At 35.7% G+C, this 26706-nt stretch overlaps 1 protein-coding gene across 2 annotated transcripts; it reads left to right on the forward strand.

Moving 5' to 3' along the window:
- The first annotated feature begins 357 nt into the window (after positions 1-357).
- LOC128030188 (voltage-dependent L-type calcium channel subunit beta-3-like) lies at positions 358-26415 on the forward strand. 2 transcript variants are annotated; one of them, XM_052617672.1, is made up of 13 exons: positions 358-615; positions 13578-13655; positions 15114-15236; positions 15361-15500; positions 15646-15707; positions 15889-15911; positions 16023-16103; positions 16443-16501; positions 16627-16736; positions 18248-18399; positions 19707-19802; positions 21010-21183; positions 24957-26415. In XM_052617672.1, exons 1-13 carry the CDS (start codon positions 580-582, stop codon positions 25650-25652), a joined length of 1830 nt encoding a protein of 609 aa, XP_052473632.1. In that variant the 5' UTR covers positions 358-579; the 3' UTR covers positions 25653-26415. The 2 variants fall into 2 exon arrangements, with proteins under 2 accessions (XP_052473632.1, XP_052473635.1); XM_052617675.1 differs by lacking the exon at positions 358-615 and adding an exon at positions 4020-4350.
- Positions 26416-26706: the final 291 nt, after the last annotated feature.

Raw genomic sequence — 26706 nt, forward strand, 5'->3', positions numbered from 1 at the left:
AGGATAGTGTTGATGGGAATGGGAAGCATGCTGTTTTGCAGTGTTCAGTGCTTTGACTTATTCCAGAGGCAGGACAGAGAGTGTCTGAACAGTGCTGGAGGATTATGAGCATTGCTCGTCCTGTTTTAGAGAGACATACAATCTGTCTAACAACACTGGGCAGGACATGCCCTGTGCTCCACGTTATTCTTTCTTCCATGTTAAATCTCCTTTCCCAGCTGTTAAGTGGGCAGGATTGGCCTCTCTTGAGTTCCTGCCTCCAGCATTTTGGGGCGGAGCATCATCCAGATGTTACGTTGCATATTCATGCAGTATTTTAATGCATTGCCAGTCAGAGGGGCTGAGCAGGAAGAAAATGATTCTTGAGACAAGAAGACCAAACTTTGTGTTTTTTTGTCACGTTCTGGTCATGCCAGGTTTGGTACTCATGGTGTAGGATGTGGCTGATGGCCACCATGTATCATATCAAAGCCTAACTTCAGTGGGACCAGACATCAGCGCTAATGGGCCACAGATCTCAGAGGTGAACTTGGAACTTGAGGGCATCAGTAACTGATTCTTCTTGTCCTGTTTGCAGAAATGCCCAGAACTCTTAAGAGTAAAAACGTCTCTTGGGTGAGTACTGTCTGAAACTAAAACTGTAAACCCTGAGGAACATTATATGTGTGTGTCTATCTAATTTGTCATTCAAAGCACAAGGATTTCATTTGGATGTTTGGCTTTACATGAACCTTTGGTTGCAAAAAGCCCTCTATTAACAGTTTGTAGTTTGTGAGAGCCAGATTGTGATTAGAATTATATGACTTGTTTAAAAAGGTCATCATTAGCATATAAAGATTGCGGAATATCATATGCTACAACTTTAGCCGTTATGTGTGATAGAATTTAGTTTGACATTATTAGCACAGTGATCTTGCGAAAGTGGTTTGAGGTTTGAAACATCACAAAATGCAGCTCAGCTAGACTAAACATTTCACCATAGTCCCTGAAGACCTTACAAGTTTGATTTACAATGCCATATTCAAACAGATGTGCAGGGAAAGATGCTTTCATGCCCGGACACATTTCAAACAGGCATAATGAGTGACCTGAATGCTGTTAAGAACAAGGATTACAGAGAGAGAAAAATTAAACCCTCCCAGAAACACAAATTAAGCTCTCCTGGAGTAATTTAAGCAAACAATCAGCTATACAACATTTTATGTACAAAAAAAAGCCAAATTTTCAGATTGGCTGAGAATTCAGAAATTCATTAAAGTTAGCAAAAATCAAATGTAATCCCTCAGAGAGTTCACACGATTCACCCAGTTATATATGACTTACTTTCGTTTGTGGAACACAAAAGGAGATACTTTTATTTTATTTTATGTTTTAATTTTGGTTGGGAAAGTCCCCATTGACTTTCATTGTATGGAAACAGTCAAAACAATCTTAGTTTTTTTTTGTTAAGAAAGAAGACAGTTTGGTATGACGTGAGGGTGAGTAAATAATGACATTTAAATTATTATTTTAAAAGACAAAATGAATTTTTATTTTTGTATAAACTGTCACTTTAAGAACTTAGGAGCAGTGGAGTTTAAATTTGCAATCTCCCACTGAAAGGCTGATCATTTCTGGTGTGATTGTAAGGTCAGACAGATGTTTGTCTTCCAGCTGTGTGTGTGTGTGTGTGAATGGACCAGAGGAGAGGTGCTGAGGCCAGAACTCCAGCAGTGTGTGTCTGGCTGGTTGTGTCCTTCTGAGTAGTGTATTACTGAGCATGGCTTTACACTGCACACACCCCTCCATAAGAAGCTTATAGATTCACTGTGTGTGTGTGTGTGTGTGTGAAAAGCGTAATCCAACTGCATGTGCTTTCACATGCATATTAGTGCATTTTTGTATATTTAAATGTGCAGATCTATAAAATAATAATTTAAAACAGATGTAGAGCTGTGATGTGGAATGCATTATGTCTAGGCTAATGCAATCTATACTATGTTATGGTCAATGGATGCTCTACGGAAATGTGGCTGACGTAAAGTGTCTCACGCCGATTTGTCACCTAGTAATTTAGTAAGTGCATCTGTGTACTCATGGAATGATCATGACTGCATGTGTTTATGTGGGTTGATGACATTTTAAAGTGATAAATAAAAAATAAATAAAAAAGATTGTAATGTTCATATCTTTGGCTCAGAAAATTACATAATTTGGATTTTTGTAATTTTTATTAGTCCATAAAAATGTAAGTCTAAAGAAATGAAAGGAAATATGATTTACTCATTTCCACTGAGAAGCATTTAACATTTTTATTAACCAAATCATAATCAAAAGACAATTATTTTGACAGAAGTATTTAATGCCTAATATATAAAAAATATGCATCTAAACAGAAGACAAATAAGCTAACTAAATAAGCAAAATTAACTACATTTATTTTTAAAGATAGTATCCAGAACTATTCAGAATGATCCAACTATATTTTGTCTATGCCAAAAGAACAGTAATTGGAGGCACAGTATTTTGTGTCTTGTATTAATGTTTCTTTCTCACTTTTTTCCAGAAAGGTCTGTGTTAGCGAATTCACATTCTTTCTGCATTTGGCAACTTTATAGTCACATGCTGAAATAAGATAGAGAATTAAGAATGATTACACTGGTTGAGAGGGTGTGAAATGTAAAATGACAAGGCCTGTATGTATTCATAATTAGTCATCTACTTCCAAAGCAAGTTCGAAGAGAAATTCACATACTAAAATACATAACACCCCCTCATAGGATCACAATTGCTCACTCTCAGGTGTACACCTTTAATACTCTGTCATCTGATTAGTGCCATATATAGGACATCTAGAAATATGTAATGGTCTTTAGTGGGTTACAGTGTTGGTCTTCAGTAATTATAGTTGACTGTATATATTAACAATGCAAGTCTATTGTATTTCCTTATTTAGTAGAGGTTCTTGAGTCTGTTATATGGTTGTAGTCAACATGGAAAATAACATGTGCAGTTAGGATAGCAAAATAAATAGACTTTTTTATATATTTATATAACACTTTTTATAATGGAGGAGACATCACTTCCTATATCTTTTGTTGTTGATATTAAAAGCTATGTGTCTAGTCGAAACTATAGTATTTTGATGCAAACTCACCTATCACTTGGATATATGGCTAATGCTGATATAATATTTGGCCAAGGGTTTGCTCCATGTGTGAAGCTGGTGAATCATGCTCCTGCTGTTGTTTATGCATTTAAAATGTCAAATTTTCTCTCATGTTTTGCTGTGTTTATAATTTGCATTTATTCAGCCTATGCTGTCTGATCCGATCTGAAGATTTCTGAACAATTTGTGACTCTTGTACCATAAAAGGTTAGTTCCAGTCAAATCTGATTGGTTGAGTGGAGTCTGAGAGCGCTGAAAGTCCAGAGCAATGGGCCGTTTCTGCAGGCATTTCACCAAGTGACTGTCAAAACTTGACTGATTCCTTCAGGAATGATCAGTTTAATTACTATTTCTCTAATATTGTTATATGTCATAATTTATAAAAGTAGTATTCTAGTATGCTATTTTGAATTCAGCCGATATCTTTATGAATATTTTACTCAACCGATTTATGGTTCATTCAAGAATGCCAGTATAGTGAGATGCAAAACTAATTAGTTAATTGAAAAGTTGATTAGTTTGTGAAAATGTCATCACTAATATAGTAAAATATGCTGAAAACCAACTTGCGAGGATATTTAAAGAAGTCCCCACTCCCCACTATCTGAAAGGCTTGTATATTTCAAATCTTGCTTCATTTTAAATCTACTGATAGGCCTGTGAAGTTTAAGTTTAGATGTAAATTTACAATTTTGTCTCCATATAAAACATAATCACTATGAGATGTCCTGATACATACCATATACTGTATACCAGTTTTGCTAATCGCATAGGTTTGCAGCTCGTGCTTGTAGCAACAGATGCCACGCTGTGGAATAAAGCCCTTCAGAGCGGGGGAGGGTGGAGGAGTGTGTAGCGTGGCAAACTCCACTCACAGCGAAAGCTGCTCACACTGCTCATGTATCCACTCATGGAGAGACTTTCCGTCCTCATCGTTTGAGACACCTATCAGAGAATCCCAAGGCTCACGACTTTATGATTTTCACCACACAAAACATGCCATAAAACCTGCTTAGGGCTCATCTGACAAAAGTTGGCTGGCTGTCCTGGGACAGAACAGATTAAAGGGGATAGTACATGGATATTTCTCAGTCGCTGGTCAATCTCGGCTGTGAGAGCATAACATTGACCTCTACTTAAGCTGTTAATCGTGGAGAAACGAAAAGAAAAGCGAGCAAGTGGGCATGCCACCCAAGAAAAAGGTAAAATGTGTTGTGTGTTTGCGAGTGTGAGTGTGAGGGAGTGATGATGAGGTAGACATGAGAGTGCCATTCGAGGAGATTGCCATCTGTTGCTTTCAGCTGTAATCCATGTGAGCATGAGCTGCTATGCATCATTGCTTCTATACCATATAGACAATACATTGTGTGTGCACCAGTAAAGAGTGCTCTGCCTATGCTGGATGTTTTCTATGGCAAAAGTATAATTATCCTGAAATTTAACCTCCACGTGACAGGTTGCACAATCAATGCGATGCTGAAAGTGATGGAATTGTGCTGAGCAGTGTTATGAACATAATCCTTTTGCAATTGTCAGGATTACAAAACTCAGCTGTTTCTCAAATGATCTCTAAATATAGAACAGGTGTTGTGTTTGTATTTTGTGTGAGTGTGTTTTAAATTTTTGGGACAGTATCCCGATGAGTAGTTTGCTTCACTAAATACTTATAATATAGGAAAAATTATGACCTGTAAAGGGGGCATTAAACTGTTATTGTTATGCTTTTATATATATATATATATATATATATATATATATATATATATATATATATATATATATATATATATATATATATATATATATATATATAACAATAAAAGTTTTTAAATTAATTAATTAATTTAACATGTACTCTGAAAAATGCCATTTTGGAGTATGAAAAAACTAAATTATTTTACATTTATTTAATTTAGTTGGCAAGTTCATATTAAAAAAGAAATACAAAAAAATATATATATCCAAAATTTGCAAAAAAACAAACAAACAAGCAAACAAAAAAACTTTTGTGGGCATGACAATTTTTATTTTTATTTTAAATTAAAGATTTTTTTTCAGAACCCAGTCACTAATGTTTCATTCAGTTATACTTGACATCTTGATCAGAGATATTGAAAAGCAGTAACTTTTGTCTGCTGGGAAAACAAAACATTTAGTCCTTGTTTTGTAGCTGAGGCTGGTTGAGGACGTGTGAAACTCTAGTCTCTATCTGCTGTGTTGTCCATTGGACAGGACGAGTTTGCATTCGTCTCTTTCTCTCTAAATCCTGGACTGACGCATGCCATCTTAATCTCCTTACAGAGAAGCAATCATGACCAGGAGGCAACAGCGAGAAAGAGAGACGTAATGTGCATGAGTGTCTCTCCCATAGGTCTCATAAAGTGTTTTGTTTCAGTACAGAATGGGCCAGATCTGTACCTATTGCCTCAACTGGCACAATGTTTGGTTGATATAAAAATTATAACTGGTGTTGGTGCAATGCAGTCTATTTTTATGGGGAAACACTAAAATCATCTCTAAAAACTGATCAATGTTATAAACAATCCTTATCATTTAACCTATAGAAACCACATAGTTATATCTGGCACAATGTTTATTGTATCATGATATATTTAAAGTTCTATTTAATATTACAGAGTGATACAACTGATAAAAAAAATAAAAATGTTCAGTGTACTATTTTGCATGTTATCTACCTTTTTTCAAGATGATAACCTTATTTACTCACAAATTACAAGTTGTAAAAAAAAATCTATACAGTCATTACATTATATTGTACAAACAGTAACATTTGGCATAGCCTTGAATACAGAGTGGTTGAATACCTGCCAGAGCTCATTTAGCATCAGTCAGGAAATCTTAATCTTAGTCGTAATTAGATTAGGAGGCAGTTGCAAATGAAATGTGCTGCTCCACCATCCACAATTTGTCCTCTGTTCTGTCCAGTCAGAGCTCAGGAAAATGTCCTGACCTCTCAGAAAATTAGTATTCTCTGTTACCCATATATTCACCTGAGACCAAACTGAACATAATGAAATAAATGATCAAATGTTGTATTAAACTTATATAAGCTTATATATATATATGTCATTTTCCAGAAAGAAAAAAAAAATCCCATAATTTCCGGCTCCTGCTGTACTTAGTGTTGAAGTAAAAGGTGCTGACTCACTAAATGGATCTGACCCAAATCTCATGACATGTTCTGTGGTGCGGTAGCAGGAGTCACACAGGTTGCAGGAGGTGGATGCTGGAGTAAAGCCCAGGATTCAAACCATAATAGCACTGAACTAAAAATTCCACTAATGTAATACTCTGACTTACTTATTAATCCTATAATTATTTAAAAATGTACACAATACACTGAGTTGTTTCTTTTAAAATAATTTCTTTTAAAATAAATTTTAATTAGAAAATCATACTATACCATATCATACTACTATATTTTAGTTTAATGGGAAACCTAGATTTTAAGCCATACTGTGAAATTTACTGCATAGCCAGCACATTTTTTCTTGAGGTTTCCATAGCAACGTCTGTTCTTGCCACAATTCCTTACAGCTTTTAATGCACACACACACACACACACACACACAGTTCTCTATTGTATTGATAACTTTTTGAAGTTACAGGTCTTCCTGGTGTCAAGCGAGTACATGATTCCTCTGTAACAATATCCTACTGCAGCAAACTGATGACATAGGTATGGTTTGCTACTGTAAAGCCTGGGCTATTTGCGACATTCCAGCCACTTCTTAGATAGATTGTCCGACCATCTGGGCATGAGCTGAAGCCTAATTGGGTGATGGACCGGGACAATGATCCAAACCAGAATCAGGTCCACATCTGAACTGCTCAAAAGAATCAAAATGAACATTTTGGAATCCTGACTTGAATCTAGTAGAGATGACGTGGAAGGACCTGATGAGTATAGTTCATGCTGTTGAAGACTGAGCAGTCTGTTAGAGTTAAACAGTTTTGCAGAGCAGTTTGGGCAAAGATACTGCTTAATTCATATTCAGTTTACATGGAAGATGGACATGGAGGTTTTCTTTTTCTCACAATTCCTTTCCATCTCACAATTCAGACTTTTTTCTAACTTCTTTTTTCCATGTTTTCTTCACAATTGCAAATAAAAATCTAAATTCCAAGTTTTCTTGGTAGAGTTGTGAGCTGTAAACTCAAAATTAGAAAGAAAAATACCTGAAAGTCACCTTTTTTTTTTCAGGTTTCGGTTATTTTTTTCACTAAAATTAAATAATGCATTATAATGAGACATTAAAAATAATACAGTGTGTCTTTGCTCAGGTTCCCTTTGTGCAATATTACATCTTGTTTTGATTTATTTACGACCATTTAGTTCTCCAAAGAGGAATATCATTAAATACTTTTTCACGCCACTGTACAGTAGGTCAAATCTGATGACACTCACTTTGTGGTTTGATAAGTAGGTTTGCATTAGTAAGTCAATCCCAGCGTTAATGTGCCTATGAATATGAAGGAACACTGAAGTACTATGAGTACTATGGAGAGACTTCACTCTTTAATACGATATTTGGTATTGTGTATTACGACACCCTTGGGGAATGAAGGAAATTTTGCATCAATCGAGTAACCGGCCAGTTCCATTTCTGTGAACTCGGTTTTAGGTACTTCACAAGAGATTGCAAAGTCTATACAAAATGTAAAAAGGAAATCTGTAAATCAAGGTATTTTCAAAAATTCTCTCAGGCAATAAATCAATCAAGAACAATTTGGGATCCTAAAGTCAAGCAAAATGGTCTCTTATGTGGTCATTTGAATATACAAAGTATTATATCAAAAAGTGATCAAATTCATCATCTTTTATTAGACTCTAATTTAGATTTTCTTTGTTTGTCTGAAAACTGAAAACTGGCATCCAGTGTAATGAAATCGCTTTGGCAAATTGCATAGATTTGTAATGTATTGGTCTGTCTCTAATTTTATCACCACAGATGTCTTTTGTATTAATTGTAATTTATCATCCACCATCTTAAAATATTAGTTTCTATGAAAACTTTAAACAATTAATTACTAAAACAGCATGATTTCAACAACAAAGTTGTTATTATGGGAGATTTTTATTTTAATTGAGATGATAAAACAGTTAGAAAGAATCTCAAACAGATAACTGATCACTTCGATCTGAAGAAAATGATTAAATGGCCCTTTAAGAATAACTAATTCAACAAGGTCTCAAATTGATTTCATTTTTGGTAATTGAGAAGAGTGAATTTAAAAAACGTTTAATATTGTGTCCAGAAAATTATCTAGTAAGAGATTCAATTAATTCAGAAGGAAATATGATTCTTACTGGATTCCAAAACACAAACTAGATGACTTCAGAAGAGCGAACCATCAGATTAAATGGGATGATTTATTAACCAGAAAATATCATTTGAATATTCTCCCCAAAAAAAATTGAGAGCACTTTTAAAGATTTCAGTCGTAAATTGAATCCTAAAAATAAAAAAAACATACTGTCCCTTGGGTGAATTCAGATATTTTAGAACTAATGAATAAAAAAGTTGGTCATGGTAGACATGGTAGACAACATTTTGTTAAGTTACAGAATAAAGTTGGTAAAGACCCTGAGAAAAGCAAAGGCTGATTTTTTTTCTGAGAATAATTGAAGAGGCAAGAGGTAATTCTAAAACAAACTGGAATCAATTGAGCTACTTAAAAGGAGACAAAAGAAAAGATAGTTAATCAGTTGAATTGATGGTAAATTGGAAGCTGACTAACAATCGAGCTGATGTAGCCGAAGCACTTAATTATTACCTTGTTGACTCGGTAGTCACAATTGCACAATGTTTCTCTCCTGAGTATACATAAGTTTATCCAGTTAATACAGTGCAACAAGCCCTTACTCTAAGGGCAATCTCTGAATTAGACGTCAGAAGAACAATTACAGTACATCTCTTAAACAATCCAGAGCAAAGGATATATTTGGTACGGATGTGGTAATGCTTAAAGAGCTTAGTGAGTCATTAGTTAATCCTATCACTAAAAATATCAGTCATTCAGTTTCTCAGGGGATGTTATCTTTTGCTTGGAATTATGCCTATATTCAAAAGTGGTGATCCACACTCTGCTAGCAATTATAGACCTATTAGCATTTTACCTGTAGTCTCAAAGGTTGCAGAGTAATTGATGACTGCGCAAATTACTAATTATTTGAATAATAGTTATTGTGCATTGCAACCAATGCAGTTTGGCTTTAGAGCAAACTATTCAACTGAGATGGCAAATTGCTACTTCACTGGAAAAGTCTTTACTAGATAAAAGAGGGGTTGTTGGGGCTGTGTTTCTTGACCTCAGTTAGGCCTTTGACACTGTAAACCACAGAATTCTTATGTACAAATTATTAAGTCTTTCTCTCCACATATTTTAAAGTGGATTGAATCATATTTGTCAGGTCGCACACAGTATGTTAGTATACTGAATTTTAAGTCAGCCCCCCCAAGTATATCCACTGGTATTCCACAATGACCTATTCTGGGACCTTTACTTTTTATGTTGTACATCAATGATTTTCCATCCATATTTCCTAACACTTGGAATGAATGTATGCAGATGACAATGTTATTTATATACACGGAAGTAGTGTGTCACAAGTTCAACTTACACAAAATCAACTTACACAATTCCTGGTTCATGTCACAGTTTTGCAAGAACAATGCTGTTTACAGTTTAACATCTCTAAATAGTATGTTCTTTAGCAAATCTAATAGTTTAAGTGTTGTGACAGATGTTTTTGTATCAGGGGAAAGATTGCAAGTTGTATCTGAATATAAGCACCTCGATGTTCTGATTGTTTCCAAACTTTTAAAATGGTCTGTAACCGGGTCAGATTTGGACTCAAATTTCAAATTTTACTCATTATCATCAAGTTTTACATTATATGTCGTCTGAGGCCGCTTTGATGTATGTGCATTCCATGATTATTTCTCATATTGCTTACTGTTTAACCACTTGGTCGCAAGCTAGTATTACTGCTCTGAAACCAGTCTATAAACAATCACTAAAAACTCTTGATCAGAAATCAGTTCAATTTTATCATTGTCTAATATTAAAAATATATATTATGTGCTAAACTGGGATAACTTGATCAATTATGTACATATTTGTCTACTGTTTAAGACTATACACAGTCTGACTTCACCACTAAAAAAGTTTGTGAATATAAGAACAACTGCTCACCGATCTACAAGGGGTGGGGAAAGGGGACATATTATTCCTTTCAAAAGATGTAAATTCAGTCAGTCTGTATTTTCAATCAAAGCTGCATGGGAATGGAACTCCATCCCATCAACAATTAGAAGATTACATACTTCTGGTTCTTTTCAGTTTCATCTCAAAAAATGGTCACTGACAACTCAGCACTGTCAACATTAGTATTTTTTTCTTGACAATAGACTTCTTTGTACTAATTTTATCTTGGCTATGTTGCGTTCTCCTGTTGCCATCTCTTTCTCTGTCTCTGTCTCTGTCTCTGTCTCTCTTTCTCTTTCTCTTTCTCTCTCTCTCTCTCTCTCTCTCTCTCTCTCTCTCTCTCTCTCTCTCTCTCTCTCCCCTTTCCCTCATATTTTTACTTTGTCTAGATAATTTACTTATATTTTGTATTTTAGCAGACCTTTTTTTTACTGTGCATTCATGGTTCTGTAATTTTTGTCTGTATTTAACTTTTTTGCTTTTTTTCATATGATGTGTGTATGTGCAATGATGCTTAGTTTTTCTTTTAGGTTGACCTTTTCACATTCTGTCAAGAGTCTACAGATGAAAAATTGCCTTTTTGGCTAATTCTGGCACATTTACAGTTATGTTTATTAATTTAATGTGCATTGCCCCTTTTGACAATTAAACTTCAACTTAATACATCTAAGAATGAGAATATAAATGATCCAAATCCACACTAAACTCTATGGGTGGATGAGCATTTTTGTGAGCATGGCATTGGTTACTTATTCAGGAACATTTTGTACTGCTCTCTCCGTGACATTGACTTGCAGGAGAGGTGGTGCTGAGTGAACAGATGTCTATGGCAGACATGAGTAAACAAAAGTGAGCACCTCTACATGACTGTGCCTATGGGAAAAGCCCTCTCCACTCCCCACCCTCCAATTATCCTGGTTTCCTCTAGTTCCTCGTTTTTTTCATTCCTTTTCTCAATCTCGTTTCACCGCCTTCTCTGCTAATTAACCTCATTTCTTTCAACACAAACGATGTTATGTTTGCCGAATGGCCTTGAGTCAGTTTATCTAATGGGTACTGCATTACGCCTGTTTATTTTAAGCACTTGTGAGCACAATATTTATTATTAATAACATTCAAGCTCACATTGACGTTCTTGACAGACTTTATGAAACATTTACACCATTTACAACTTTAACTACAATTTTGCTTTGGTGTAATGATTTCATGTGCAATCTAAATTGAAACTTTTTCCCTGATGATGTTCAGGCAGGCTCTTGCTGGTTTGGTGCAGGTCTAGCTGGTGAAGTACTGCTTACCAGCAAAAAATAGTGGGGTGACCAGCACTCCAGTATCTAAAACACAACATATGCACAAGACCAGTAGTGCCTGTCTTGATAGCAAGGTTATCAGCCTTATGTTAAAGTCAGTATGATGGTGTCAGACTGCGTACAACCAGACATCATGACATCATGAATATTAGAAATGAGAGTAACTGAAATGTGATTTGATGACTAAAATGCATAAGTAGTGAGGTTAACTAGGTTGCTGGAGTTTTACAAAAAAAAAAAAAAAAAAAAAAAAAAAAAAAAAAAATATATATATATATATATATATATATATATATATATATATATATATATATAATATGTATATAATAAACAATTAACATAACAGTAAAGTTGAACTTTCTCCAGTTTTATAGTAAAATATCTATATTTCCATCTAACATTAAGATATATTTACTTGAGAAGCATAATTGGGTGATCTATTAAGCATGAGAGGGTGAACCAACTTTAGGGTAAGGATAAGTAACCTAATGTAAGTGTAATTCAGGGGAGGTTCTAAACCCTTTTTAGGTGGGTTTCGCATGATAATTTTCAATGATTGCACTGTGCGTGATTGGTTATAATGCTTAATGCTGAAACACTAATGGAAATAAATATGGGGCAACCTGAGCTGATCTTAATTCAATGCCTCAGTCTACACTTTTCATTCATTTTCACTTTATTCACAGCAGACGTAATAGATTTATTTTAATTGTGCAGGTGCATTTTTGTCCAGTTGAGTGGCATTATTGGCCCAAGTCCACATGGCCAGGGTAGCCAGGGCTCGGCCTTGAGACTTATCTTATTTTTGAGAAAACAGTTATTTTAAATCATAATAATATTTCACAATAACTTTTTACTGTATTTTTTATTAAATAAATGGCGAGCATAAGAGATTCCAGTGTTCAAAAACATCAAAAAAATCATGCTAAACCGAAGCTTTTGAATGGTAGTATAAAAGACTACAGAACTGTTTTACTGATGTTCTTCACTATTGCCCTAGAAAGACTTTTTTTGTTGTTGTTGTTGTTTGTTTTTTTAACTTAAGAATGAACCTCACCCGTTTTTATTGTTTAAATAGAAAAAAAGAGTTAATGTTGTAGGCCTTATATTCTAGAGCTTTGATTTCTCATCAAAAGACTGTGAAGGTGCCATGTAAGATACCATGTAATATCTATTATCGAACCCATTAGCAGCTCATATAGAAGATTTTGTGTCATAAGAACTGCTTTTCCCATCACCGAGTTGAAAACATTATGGACATTGTGTTATGAAATTTTATAAATGGAATCTTTGTTTTGTGGTAGCATTTTGCCATAGATTAGTGTTGAAAAATGATATGGGAGTGTTATGCTCGTATCAATTTATAAGATCAATTTGACACAGCTAAATAGTTTTAGTTCTTATTGCCTGACATTACTGAGAAACTCTGCATGACTTTGAACACTGCCCTTTGAGAGGAGTTGGTAATAAAATTTGATGAAGGAGCCCTGCAGGAGAAAGCGGGGGATCATTTGTGACTTTGATGACACTGTCCTTACATAGTGGAGTAATCTCTACTGAAAACAGTGTATTATCAATGCATATGCCTCATTTAATGATTTAATCATATCATGAGAAGATCTTTGTACCTGGTAAGGATAAATTATATCTGTTTTAAACTTTAAAATATTTATTCATTTATTTTATTTGACTCAAAGACAGCATAGTTTCAGCTTAATCATTTCAACACTGACATGGAGTGTTATATTTAACGCTATGTGAACAGTCAAGTGCTTGTTGCTACTGTGAGTCAGAATGAGTCAGAATGGACAGAAATGTCTCGGGGAAAGAGAATGAGTCTGGGTGTTATAATAATGCTGGTTGTTACTCTTGTATGACTGTGGTAGGGTTCGGCGGACCGTCAGGACTCAGGGGCCACTGAGGAGAAGGAGAAGAATGCCCAAGTCCAGCTGGACAAGGCCAAGGTAGATTGCAACTCCATTATTCTCTCAGCTGCCCATTCCTGCTACCAGTGACGGTGGCAACAAGGACCGAAATATATCACAGCTTTAGATGTGCTCATACATTTTACATTGCTCTTTTTCCCCTGTCAAAGTAACAAGGAAGCTGTGTCAAAAAGATAATCACCAAATGCCTGCGTTTAAACAGCACATCAGTGTTAAATCTTATACTCTACAAAATCAATGCTCTATATGCAAATGACAAACAATAGCTACAGTTACCTTTTCTTCTGTTCTTTTATACAGTCCAAAAACAGATAAGAAGCACTGTGGCAAACAATGAATGAGCAACAAACAACAAACACTTTGTGTTTTATCATCTGCTCTTTACAGAGTCCAGTTTTGCTCAGCTTTTAAAAACTGAATGAAACCCTTATAACTGCGTCAGTGAGCTCTCTGAGGTCCTTTTAAAAATTAAGGTACTAGGTAGAAAGGATCATGTCCTGCTTTAGTCCACAATCTCTATCTCCCACAGAGAATCACCTTTAAAAACCAGGCTATAAGCAGCTAGACTGCTATAATGTTGACATTTGACTTTCTTTTAATTAAATACCAAATTATAATACGATAAATTAATTAAACAAAGTGATTTTTTTTTAAGTCAGTAAAAGATAATGGTATCACTTTGTTTTAATGCTCTTGCAATCCTTTATTGGCAATTTTTAAATGTATATCAGGTTTTCTTAAAACTCTATCTAACTAAAAAGCATGGGAATGTGATTATTTTGCCCCATTTAAACATGAATGTAATATCAAATATCAAAACTGTTTTTACATGAGTGGATTAAAAACAGTATAAACATTATTTTACAGAATTTTATAAATGACTTTTTTTTTATGGTAGGGACTTTGCAATTGACCAGTGTTGAAAAATTATAGGGAGTATTATGCTTATCCATTCTGAACCATTTTTTTCATTTGACTTTTGACTTATTGATTAGAAACAAAAAGATTACAGTATTTTAAAATATGGAGACTTGGAGGATTTTTTTTTTAAAGAAAATAATTAATACTTTGTAATATACAGTAAGTCTTAGTAAGGCCAATAGACAGCATTACCCTTTACTGGGCTGATATGGAGCTCTTTTAAAATGAATTTGTGCATTGCAATGGGTTTGAAGGTAAATGAATGAAAGCTATTATTAGTAACTTGCCTGGGGCAGTGCAGCACATGTGCCATTGCTCAAATCACCAGTGTTTCTGTTCCAGCATGCTGGTCTGTCTGCTGCCTTTAACTTATACACAACCTCATGGACACATTTACAAATAAAATGGTAGAGCTGCACTACACGTGGAGATTTTGTTTACATATAGTTACTAGAAACATACTGTTGCAGTTTTTCCTCACAAAGGATTCTGATGCATTCAGTGTGTTTTTATTTAATTATGTTTCAATCTTTCCTTTTTGTTGCGATTATTCAGTTTAAGCCTGTTGCTTTCGCTGTGCGCACAAACTTCACCTACACTCCTGCAGATGATGACAACGTCCCTATACCAGGCCACGGGGTTTCTTTTGAAGCTAAAGACTTCCTGCATATTAAAGAGGTCAGTGTATTCCCTGATCACCTGCATGATTATCACACTGAAGTAAATCAAATTAATGTCAATATAGTCTATGAAGATGGTTTTTAAATCTAAAATATTGTGTTGTTTTTGTTGTTGGTTACAGAAATTTAACAATGACTGGTGGATTGGACGGCCTGTAAAGGAAGGGGGAGAGGTTGGTTTTATCCCCAGCCCGGTGAACCTGGAGACAATTCTGATCAGAAGAGAGGTGCAGGCCAGGAAGGCTGCCAAAGCACTGGCCAAGTAAACAAATCTCATTAAAAATGCAGTGTGGAGTCTTCATTTTGTTATCTTTGTGTTCTTATTGCATGGATGAATCAGCTGTTTAAATGTGCATATACTGCGCCAACACTCATTGTGTACAAAATGCTTTTTTTTCTCCTTACAGTAAAGCGGCTAGTGTTGCCAAAGATGATATGAATGCAAAGAAAGCAGCTCCACCACCAACAGGTGCGCTGACACTTCATGTAAATTATTTACATTAGCATGTAGGTTTCCCTTTGTAATTGATAATTCTTTATTTGTTATTATCCACTTATCTAGACAAAAAGTATGTATGTGGAACATAAATAGTTATAATTTGGCGTAAAATGTCTTATTTTAAATATAAATTAATATTTGTATCCTTTAGTTCAGCAAGTGAAGAAGAAATCGGTGAGCAAATGCATAATGCTGTGATTAAGACCACATCACACACATTTATTTTTATATTCATATATTGCCTGTTTGTTGAAGCATATTTTCACTCAGTTTCTTTGACTGCAGGGAGAGCAGCTGGCTGCATATGATGTTGTGCCTTCCATGCGTCCCGTGGTACTCATGGGGCCTTCGCTCAAGGGCTATGAGGTGAGGGCCATTGCCTCATGTCTCCATTAAGTGCAATGTTCAGGCATTCACTGTCCAAACTCTCTGAGGATCTTTGCTTCAAAGGAGCCAGTGGCTCAGAATACATATGATAATATATTACTCTTAGAATAAAACATGAAAAGTACTATTCTTATTTTAATACATTGTTTGTAATGTGTCTTATAGCCCAACCTGAGGATTAAATTCTAAATTGTTCTCTTATGCCACACTTGTGATGCACAAATATGTACTGCCCTCTAGTGTACATAACGGAAACTACACTTTTATGAAGTACTATTATTGAGTTGCGTGTTTTCTACCTTTTATTTCAATTTACAGGTTACAGACATGATGCAAAAAGCTCTCTTTGATTTTTTAAAACACAGATTTGAAGGAAGGTATGGTGCACATGATTAAGGAGTTAATGGACTGTTGACTCATTTCAAAGGAATATTTACTATAACAATGGTTGTGTGTAGACAAAAAGAGTATTGTGACTTTTCATATGTAAATCCTTTGCTAGAATTACAATCACCCGGGTGACAGCAGATATTGCACTTGCCAAGCGATCGATCCTCAACAACCCCAGCAAGCACGCCATAATGGACCGCTCCAACACCCGTTCCAGTTTAGGTAATCACTACTTGCTGTTTTCTTCATGTTTTTCTGTCTGTATGTCATTCCATACAAAGTACACAATATATTATAAATGTACTGGCTTGAAATAATAAATAATCAATTTAATGCAGAATCAGAGAGAAAGAATGTATTGGTTGTTGCACCCAAACATATTAATATAGGCTACTTATGTATTAATAAAGGAAATTAATAATTAACTATTTAACATTGGGATAACAGAGCCTGATCCTGCACTGCAAAAATAAATTATTAATCAGAACTTTTGTCTCAATTTTGTTTAATACATTTACTTAAGAAGGTAGACTGAATACATAAACAAGTTATTTGGTTTGATAGATTTTTTTCATAATTGTTTAAAAATAAGACATAAATACTGATTAATAAAACCATTTTTTTTTTCTGAAAAAAAAAGGAAAAAAATATCCCACTTACAGAGAAACTCCCACTGCTTTTAAATTGTATCTCTCACAGCACTAAAAGTATATTTTGATTGTAATTATTAAATGGCTGTTTATCATTAGTGGATGTGTTTTCTCACCAAGTGTGGATCTGAGATGTGTAGCTCACTTTGTTAAGGAGATCTGTTTTCTCCACTCTGTCCCACACATTGCTCTCTTTTCTCAGATGCCGTGGGTATGTATTACAGCAGTAGCCTGTCTCTGTTCCCCAACTCACTCCTGTTGGTGTCACCAGAACTGCTTTACCTCTTAGAGAACACTATAAGTGTCAAAGTGCCCTGCTACTTTTAGTGAAGGTCACTGCTTTCTAAAAGCTTCGGCTTGTGTTAACCACAAAATCTCCATTGACTTTCCTAATTTATACATCAATTTATTGGTCAAACAAATGCAAGCCAAAGTATTTAGTGCGTATGTAAGAGTGAGTTATGTGCTGCTTAATCAGTAAAGAAAAAAAAATTATATATATAGAAATAAGATATGTAATTAAGTAAGATAATAAGAATAGTTTTTCTCTTGACAAAATAAAACTATTTCCTAATGCAGTGAGAACAAAAGAGTGTTTTGATATTTTAACTTGAAAACAGTGTAAAACCACTGAAAACGATTTTTTTTTTTTTTTTTTTGACCGTGTCTTGTGATTTGTGAAAGATAAGTTTTAAAGAGCAAGTTTTAAACCATTGTTCTGCTGCATCCTGTGGACGAGGAACCGTTCTGTCAGCATATTTTGATCATTTCTGTTTTCATTGACATATTGCATGACCTGTGTATGGAATGCATTTAGTTTTGAAGATGGGGCTTTCACTTTTATACACCCTTTTATATATATATATATCATGAAAGTGGAAGAAATGTTTCATCTTTATCTTTTTTGATAATCTTCCTACATATACTCAAGGAGTTTGACATAAACAGCTTCCCATTACATTTGAAGTGCTTTTGGCTACACTTCAGCAGATTTGTACTTTGACAGCATCATATTTTTGAAGATGTCATTTATAAGGATTTTTGGTTGACTAGTCTCATTTATTTCTTAATCTGCCCCTACAGCTCAAATCCAAGGAGAGGTTGAGAGGATTTTTGAGTTAGCACGCAGTCTACAGCTTGTGGTTCTTGATGCCGACACCATTAACCACCCTCTCCAACTAAGCAAGACCTCCTTGGCCCCGATCCTGGTGTATGTCAAGATTTCATCACCCAAGGTCAGAAACTCTGTTCAGCTTGCAAACATTCTTTCAATAGTCATTTGTTTACTGATGAAACAAACATTATACATTACTTTTCAAAAGTTTGGGCTTGTAAGATTTTTAATTGTTTAAAAAAAAAATAAAAATCTTATGCTCACAAAAATGTGTATTTAAAAATACAATCATATTATGAAAATACGTTTTTGGTATAAGTTGTTTTCTATTTTAATATATTTTAAAAGGTACAGTAATTGTAAAATGTCATATTCCTGTGATGGCAAAGCTGGATATTCAGAAGCCATTAATCCAGTCTTCAGTGTAACATGATCCTTCAGAAATCATTCTAATATTTGATTTTCTGCTCAAGAAACATTTTTCATTATTATCAATTTTGAAAACAATTATGATACTTATGAAACCATGACACATTTTTATGGATTCTTTGATGAATTAAATGTTCAGTAAATGCATTTTTACGAAATAGTAATCTTTTTATTTTAATTTTAAATGTATTTACTGTGACTTTTGATCAATTAGTATGATCTGTGTTTTTGTTTTTTCATTTAAATTATGTTTTTAATAATGTACATTGTTCATTTAATTTGCATAAATGGTTTTTTGTTACCATAGCTTTTCAATTAAAATCTTATAATCTACATTCTGCAAAATTAACCTTAAAGCAATTTTTTTTATGTTTTGTAAGAGGTACATTTCAAAACAGGGCTTATTCAGTGTTGAGAATTATGTTTAACACTTAGTCATCAGTTAAATAGCTATTTAGTCATCAGAAGGAAATGAATTCAGCTTTCATTTAGTATGTTAACCAGTTCCAGCTGCTCTGTGCCAATTCCCTAGTTTGGAAAAATATTAAAAGAATCATTTGCTGGTATGCTCAAGTATACCATATATTATAGATGGTATAAAAATTGCCACTAGGAGGCAGAAACAAGATTATTCTGTCAGCACAGCGATATCTGATGTGGTAAACTTGTTTGATAAACTTTTCTAATAACCACAAATATCTTTTAAAGTGCACTACAGTACATCATTCAAAATGATATATGTCTGTCATATGAATAAGATCTATCTGTCTGTCACTGGGCTACACAAAGCATGGTTTCATTTACTGCCCAGAAGCTTTTGAATGTGCAGCCATTACATTTACATAGGAAATGCTTGTTTGAGAGAAGACTGGTTGCACAAAAACACTAACCTTTCTCTTGTGATCCAACATGACCTAACATTCACTGTTCTTTCACCCCATGTGCCTCCCACTCATCCTTCCTGTGCCTTTTTCCTTCCTCTTTTCATCTGCTGTTCAGGTTCTGACAAGACTGATAAAGACCAGGGGCAAATCTCAGACTAAACATTTGAATGTTCAGATGGTGGCCGCCGACAAACTGGCCCAGTGTCCTAATGTAAGTGTACTTAAACAAACATGTGTATGTTTGTTTATGTAACATATACATATATGTAACATATACTAAAGATATTTAAATGTTTTTTGTATGATTGCAGATGACCCTTTACTAAAAATCCGCCTCTATTAAAGGAATAGTTCACCCAAAAGTGTACAGAAAATTTACTCAGACCATCCAAGATATAGATGAGTTTGTTCATTCATCAGAACAGATTTGGAGAAATTTAGCCTTAGCCTATATCACTTGCTCACCAATGGATCCTCTGCAGTGAATGGGTGCCATCAGAATGTAGAATCAGAGTCTAAACAGCTGATTAAAGCGTCACAAAAATACACAAGTAAACCACCAAACTTATGTTTTTCAGTTAACATCTTCTGAGCTGAAAAGCTGCCTCTTTGTTATAAATAAATCTATCAAGACTTTTTTAACCGTTAATATTGCTTTTTTCCAGTAAAAACAAATTTATGTCATCTCGCCTGAATAAGAAGAGCAATATGTATAGATCAAGCACATTTTATAATACAAAAAAAAAAAAAGCAAAACAGTTCTAAACAAATATGTCAGTGGATTTTGATGTGAGGGGACATCAGGGGATAGATTTTTCACTGGAGGCAGTGATATTATAGATAGAGGTTTCGTATCAATCCACTGGAGATGTAATGCTACATTTCTCAGAATTTTGTTCTGATGAAGAATCAAATTTCACTACATCTTGGAAGGACTGAGGGCAAGTAAATTATTAGAAAAAAAACTCAGTGAACTATTCCTATATCTTTACAGAACATCCCATTGCAATGAATCATACATTTTATGATAAGCTCTATTTTCATGTGGAGTGGTTAATTAAATTTTAAGGCATAATGGTCAATTAATCATGATACAAAATGTAACCTTGTTATGCACTTGATATATAACATCTGATAAACTTAGAGTCTGTTTCTTTAGAAATTTTGGACCTCTTTGGTGGCCTCCTTTGAACACTACCATTATTTCTAATTCAAGCCTAGCTGGAGGGCCTAATCACAAACTGTTTTTGTGTGATTATCAAGAGACTGTTATTTTTATACTGTTATGATGTTGCGAGACACCCAAGGCCATAGTTGACATAGATTAGCCTCCAAGCATTATCATGTGTTATGTGCTTCATTTCACTGTCACTTATGCTTACCCTTTATTGTGACGTCACTATTGGTCTCTCTCATAGGAGCTGTTCGATGTCATCTTAGATGAGAACCAGCTGACAGATGCCTGTGAACACATTGCTGATTATCTGGAGGCCTACTGGAGAGCCACACACCCTCCTGAAATGGAGCCTTCCAACCCCATGCTGGAGAAACTGGCAGAAAACACACTCCCCACCAGCCCCACACCTGCTAAGGTACTAGACACACTGAGAAAAACAGGAGATGAATTACTCAAACTGAACATATGCAGACAGTATGTGGATTTTTAGGAGTGAACCTAAACAAGTCAAGAAATGCTCTTTAGTAATGTGTTTTCTGATTGGATGCATAACTAAAAAAATTCACCCCATGAATGTGTATAAAATAAACACTTTTCACACACTCAGTTTAATTTGTCAAAAGACAGAGATCAATAGTAAATACACTCTATTAGTCCATATGTTTGGGGTTGGTAAGATTTGTAAATGTTTTTGAATCACTAAGACAACATTTGTTTTGGTCAAAAATACAGTATTTAGACAGTTATGTTGTGAAATATTATTACTATTTAAATAACTGTTTTCTATTTTAATATAGTTTAAAATGTAATGCATTCCTTTGATGGCAAAGCTGAATATTCATCAACCATTACTTCAGTCTTCAGTGCAACATGATTCTTCAAAAGTCATTCTAATATGCTGATTTGCTGCTCAAGAAACATTTCTTATGATAATCAATATTAAAAATCAGACGGATGGCTTAATACTTATGTGGAAATTTTAATACATTTTTTTCCCTCAATTTATTTTAAAGAAATGAAAGTTCAAAAGGACAGCATTTTGTAATGAGGGTGAGGCAGAGGCTGTGTTAGAATCCATTTGCGGAAATTTAATGAGCAAATAGTTTAACAATTCAAAATGTGGGGCAGAAATCAGAGTTGTGGTCACAGGCCAAGAAGTCAAAATCATAGTAATCAGTTCAACCAGCAAACAAGTATGAAGGAAGCTAGTACTGGCACTCGACCAGGACGTCCCCATGGTCGTGGGGCTGGACAGTCAGGTCTGGCTCAATGGAAGTCTTCGATAAATTATGGATCCAGGATGTCAGGGGCGGCTACCCATGATCTTTCCTTAGGTCCATAGCCCTCCCAGTCCACCAGATATTGGAGCTGACCCCCTCGTTGTCTTGAGTCCAGCAACTCATTCACCTTGAATGCTGGTGATCCATCTATATATGGTTGCTCTTGGTTCTCAGAATTGGGGTCATCATCCAGGTGGACCGGTTTAAGGAGCGAGACATGGAAGGAGGGAGAAATACGGTAGTTAGTCGGAATACCTGGGGCTGAGCTTCCTGCTCGGTAGCCACAGCTTGAGCTCCCCCATAGAAAGCCAGACCCATTGTCCTGGTTGGTAGCGAGAGGACATCGTCTGTTGGCCTGGAACTCTAGTGTTTTGACGGCTCTTTGTAGACGGACATGGGCACTGTCTCACACCCTCTCACTGCGTCTGATCCAGTCACCGACTGCAGGTACAGATGAGGGTTCACCTGACTACAGGAACAAGGGGGTTGTTATCCCAACATGCATTGGAAAGGGGTCCTGCCAGTGGAGGAATGAGCTAGGGAGTTTTGAGCATACTCAGCCCATGGAAGTAATCCTGTCCACCGTTCTATTCACAATTACAATAAGTTCTGAGATACCTTCCAATCTCCTGGTTCAACCTTTCCACTTTGCCATTTGACTGGACGTGGATGTGGAAATTGGGTTCCTCTGTCAGAAACAATATCCTCAGGCAAACCATAGACTCTGAAAACATGGTGGAATAGGGCTTGTGCTGTTTCCATGGCTGTGGGGAGACCTTTGAGAGGGATCAAACGAAATGCTTAGAGAAGTGATCAATAATTACTCGTATGGTGGTGAAACAATTGGAGAGTGGCATGTCTGTGACAAAGTCTATGGACAAGTGAGACCAAAGACGTTGAGGAATCGGTAACAGTTGGAGGAGACCAGAGGGTAGTTCCTTGGGAGTCTTGGATCAAGCGCAATTTGGCAGGTCTTGAGATAGGTTACCACATCTCTGGTCATCAATGGCCACCAGACACAGTTCTGTAATAGGCGGCAGTTGTGAGAAATTCCAGGATGTCCTGAGCTCAGAAAGGTATGAATCCATTGCATGACTTGGAGACATAAACCTTGAGGCACAAAATGTTTGTTTTGGGGACTGTTTGCTGGTGGGCTCATTGAATCTCTTCCATAATGTCCCAGGTTACTGGAGCATTGATAACAGATGGTGGAAGAATAGATTCAGGTGTGACATTGTCTGTTGAAGGATTGAGACATCTGGATAGAGCATAAGCCTTACTGTTCTTGCTGCCAGGTCTGTATGTGAGAGTAAACTGGAAACAGGTGAAGAATAAAGACCAACAAGCTTGACGTGGATTCAGGTGTTTGGCACTTTTGATGTATTCCAGGTTTTTATGATCTGTGATGAATTGGAATGGATTCACTGCCCCCTCAAGTCAATGCCTCCACTCTTCTATGGCTGCCTTCATGGATAGACCTTCTCGGTTACCTACATCATAGTTACACTCAGCAGAAATCAGTTTTCTTGAGAAGAATGTGCAAGGGTAGAGTTTTCCTGGTTGACCATGATGCTGGGAAAGAACCGCTCCGATCCCGCAATCAGATGCATCAACTTCTAACACAAAGGGAAGGTTAGGATCAGGATCCTTAAGAATCGGCGCAGTGGTAAAACTGTTCTTGAGTTTGGTGAAAGCTTGGGGAGCTTCTTCAGTCCATTTGAGTTTTGATGGCTTGCCTTTTAGCAGTGACGAATGTAGTTATGAATGAAGCATCTGTAGACATTTATTTGAAATATAAATCTTTTGTAAATGTATTTAATTTCACTATATAAATTTAATAAAATAAATATAGTAATTTATTTTGTAAAACAAAAAAAAAGTGTTGATATACATATAATCATTAAATCATTTAATTTCCATTCAAGTGTCATTTCCACCACATCTCACATTATTCCCATATCATATTTCATCTCAGATATGCTTCACTGACAATTTTGTTTTATTAGTAACCAAGTAGACTATATTTTCTGTATTATTTTCTCATTAATGTCTCTTATAACTTCAGTTTAGCCCGATTTCTAACAGATTTTATTAGTTTATGTTTACTCGTGTGTTCTGTTCTTTTGTAAAAGTCTGCTTTGACTGCTTTGAAACATCTGCAGGCTCCATAAAGTCTGAAATTTAGCTTAGTGCTGTGTCATTCTGTGACATTTTCCATTTCTCCCCCAACTCTTACTAAACTTTCTTGGACATTTAAAGAAGACTTGAGCTTTAAGGACCTTTGCTGAGTGAGATGGTGGTCTCTGAGGTAAAATTCCTATAGTGCCAGCACCTACTAGTTTGTACTTCCTAGTGTCCATAGTATTAGTAATAGCCTATTTTAGGTGTTGTAAATAAACTTTATTATAGGGCCATTTTTGTAGTTTAATGTCTTTGCACAAGACTAAACAAGCAATTGCTTTCTTTTATTTTTATTATTATTACATTACTTAGGGATATGCTAAACTAAATATTTCGATAATCAACTAGTCAGTGGTGATATCTGAATAATTAAAGTACGATTTGCTTGTTTCTTTTCTGGTGGAGATGCCTCTGCAGAATCATGGGTAATTAAGTTTTTACCAGGATTTTTGCAGTTAATTATGATTATTTAAAAAAAAAAGAAATAATCAGGGCTTATGACTTCAAGAAAAGCATATTCTATTAATTAACAAACTTATAGTTCACAGGAGGTCTGCCTTTAAAGGTTTACAAGTAAACCAAATGTTTTTTTTTTTTTTTACTTCTGGAGCCCAGATGCTGCACATTATTTTTGGTTTGCTTCTATTCCAAATAAATCTTCAATGCTAAGAGACATAGTCTAGAAGCCACAAAATTCTAATATTCATGTCATATATCTCTTATACAGGATGAACAGAAAAGCAAGAAGTCGGTTGCTACCAAGAGAAAAGGATCTCAAGAGCACCAACAGGAGCATCTTCCCCAGGCTCATGAGACGAGAGAGGAGGAGGAGGAGGAGGAAGAAGAAGAGGAGGTGCAGGAGGAGGCCGAGGAGGAGGAGAGACTTCTTCGTAGTGAGCCAAAGAGACACAGCAATCGTCATCATCACCACCATCATCATCATCACCACCATCGCTCCAGCACCAGCCGACCGACAGAGCCCCACAACAAACACCAGCAGCAAGTGCACCACCAACGGCCCGCTGACATGGAGCTGCTTCCTGCTAAAGACATTTCATATACAGAGTCCCGGAGCAGGCGCACGCTCCCGGTTGAGGGCGACCCAGACCAAACCGAGGTCTACCACAACAGGACTACAACTCAAAAGGACCATAACCATCACCATCACCACCGACATCACCACCGCCGCGGGACCACAGATGTTCAACCGGATTATTCCCATCTCGAGCAGCAGGACTACGAACTGGAGCACAATGAGCACAACAGGCAACAGAGACAGTCGAGCCAGCTGCGCTCGCACAAACAACCCCACCACTATGCTCACTCACACCACAGTCACTACCAGGGACGGGAGCGGGACGGGGAGATGAACAGGTGTGTAGGGACAGAGGAGTGGACGGAAGACATGTACATTCATCGCTGAGATGGTCATTGTTATAATGCTGCTATGTGAAATGCTGGATACGTGTACTCAGGACAACATGGTTTCTTCTTCTTTATCCATTCTGCTGCATCATTGCCTGTTCTGGTCAGCGTCTAATTTTCTTGATTTTGAGTTTATATCCATATAATTCTGTGTTCCTCTGGGTTTATATTCTTCCCCTACCATCAGGGCCATGACTACTTCATTTTTAAATGATTTTAGCATATTGGTCCTGGCATACATCTCTGTTTGTTACTGTCCCTGTTTCATGATATGTACATATGCAATCTGGTTATGTTTTATATTGCGATGCGCTTAGTCTTACCAATCTTTATTTGTAGCCCTTGAGAAAGATAACACATTTTTTTTCCTGATTTTTTTATTTAAGTCTTTTGTGGAACATGCTGCTACACCAGTGTTAGATATGAAAATATTAAGAATATACTGTAATAAGGGACTAGTCACTTCAGATATTTTAAAGGTGACCTATTATGCCCCTTTCTACAATATGTAATATAAGTGTCAGGTGCCAGAATGTGTCTGAAGTTTCAGCTCAAAATACTCCACAGGTTATTTATTATATAATTAAAAAATGCCTATTCTTAGAGGAAGCAAAAACACTGTTTTCGTGCATGTGTCTTTAAATGCAAATGAGCTGCTGCTCCACACCCCCTTTTTAAGAGCAGGGCTGCGCCTTTACAGCTCATACGTCAGATACTCTGAGAAAAAAAAATAATAATAAACTTCTGTTTGGTTGTGATTATCATGTCTATCGTGCTGAAATCCTGAGTTTTAAAGCCTTATTTGTTTTAACTTCTCATAGAGTGTTTTCTGAGCGCAACACATCCAAAGCATTTGCACGGAAAGCACCTGTCACATGGCATGAGAGTAAGTTAAAGTCTGCATGAAATCAAAATGACTTTTTTACTTTACTAGCACACATTGCAAGTCTTGATGTCAACAATTTATCCGTGCAAGTTAATCCGCTGACATTTTCTTTTTTTTTTCTTTTTTTGTCTTGGTAATCTTTAATCAAAATCTGAAAATTTTCTTC

Source organism: Carassius gibelio, chromosome A2 (assembly GCF_023724105.1).
Source record: "Carassius gibelio isolate Cgi1373 ecotype wild population from Czech Republic chromosome A2, carGib1.2-hapl.c, whole genome shotgun sequence".
NCBI lineage: Eukaryota > Metazoa > Chordata > Actinopteri > Cypriniformes > Cyprinidae > Carassius > Carassius gibelio.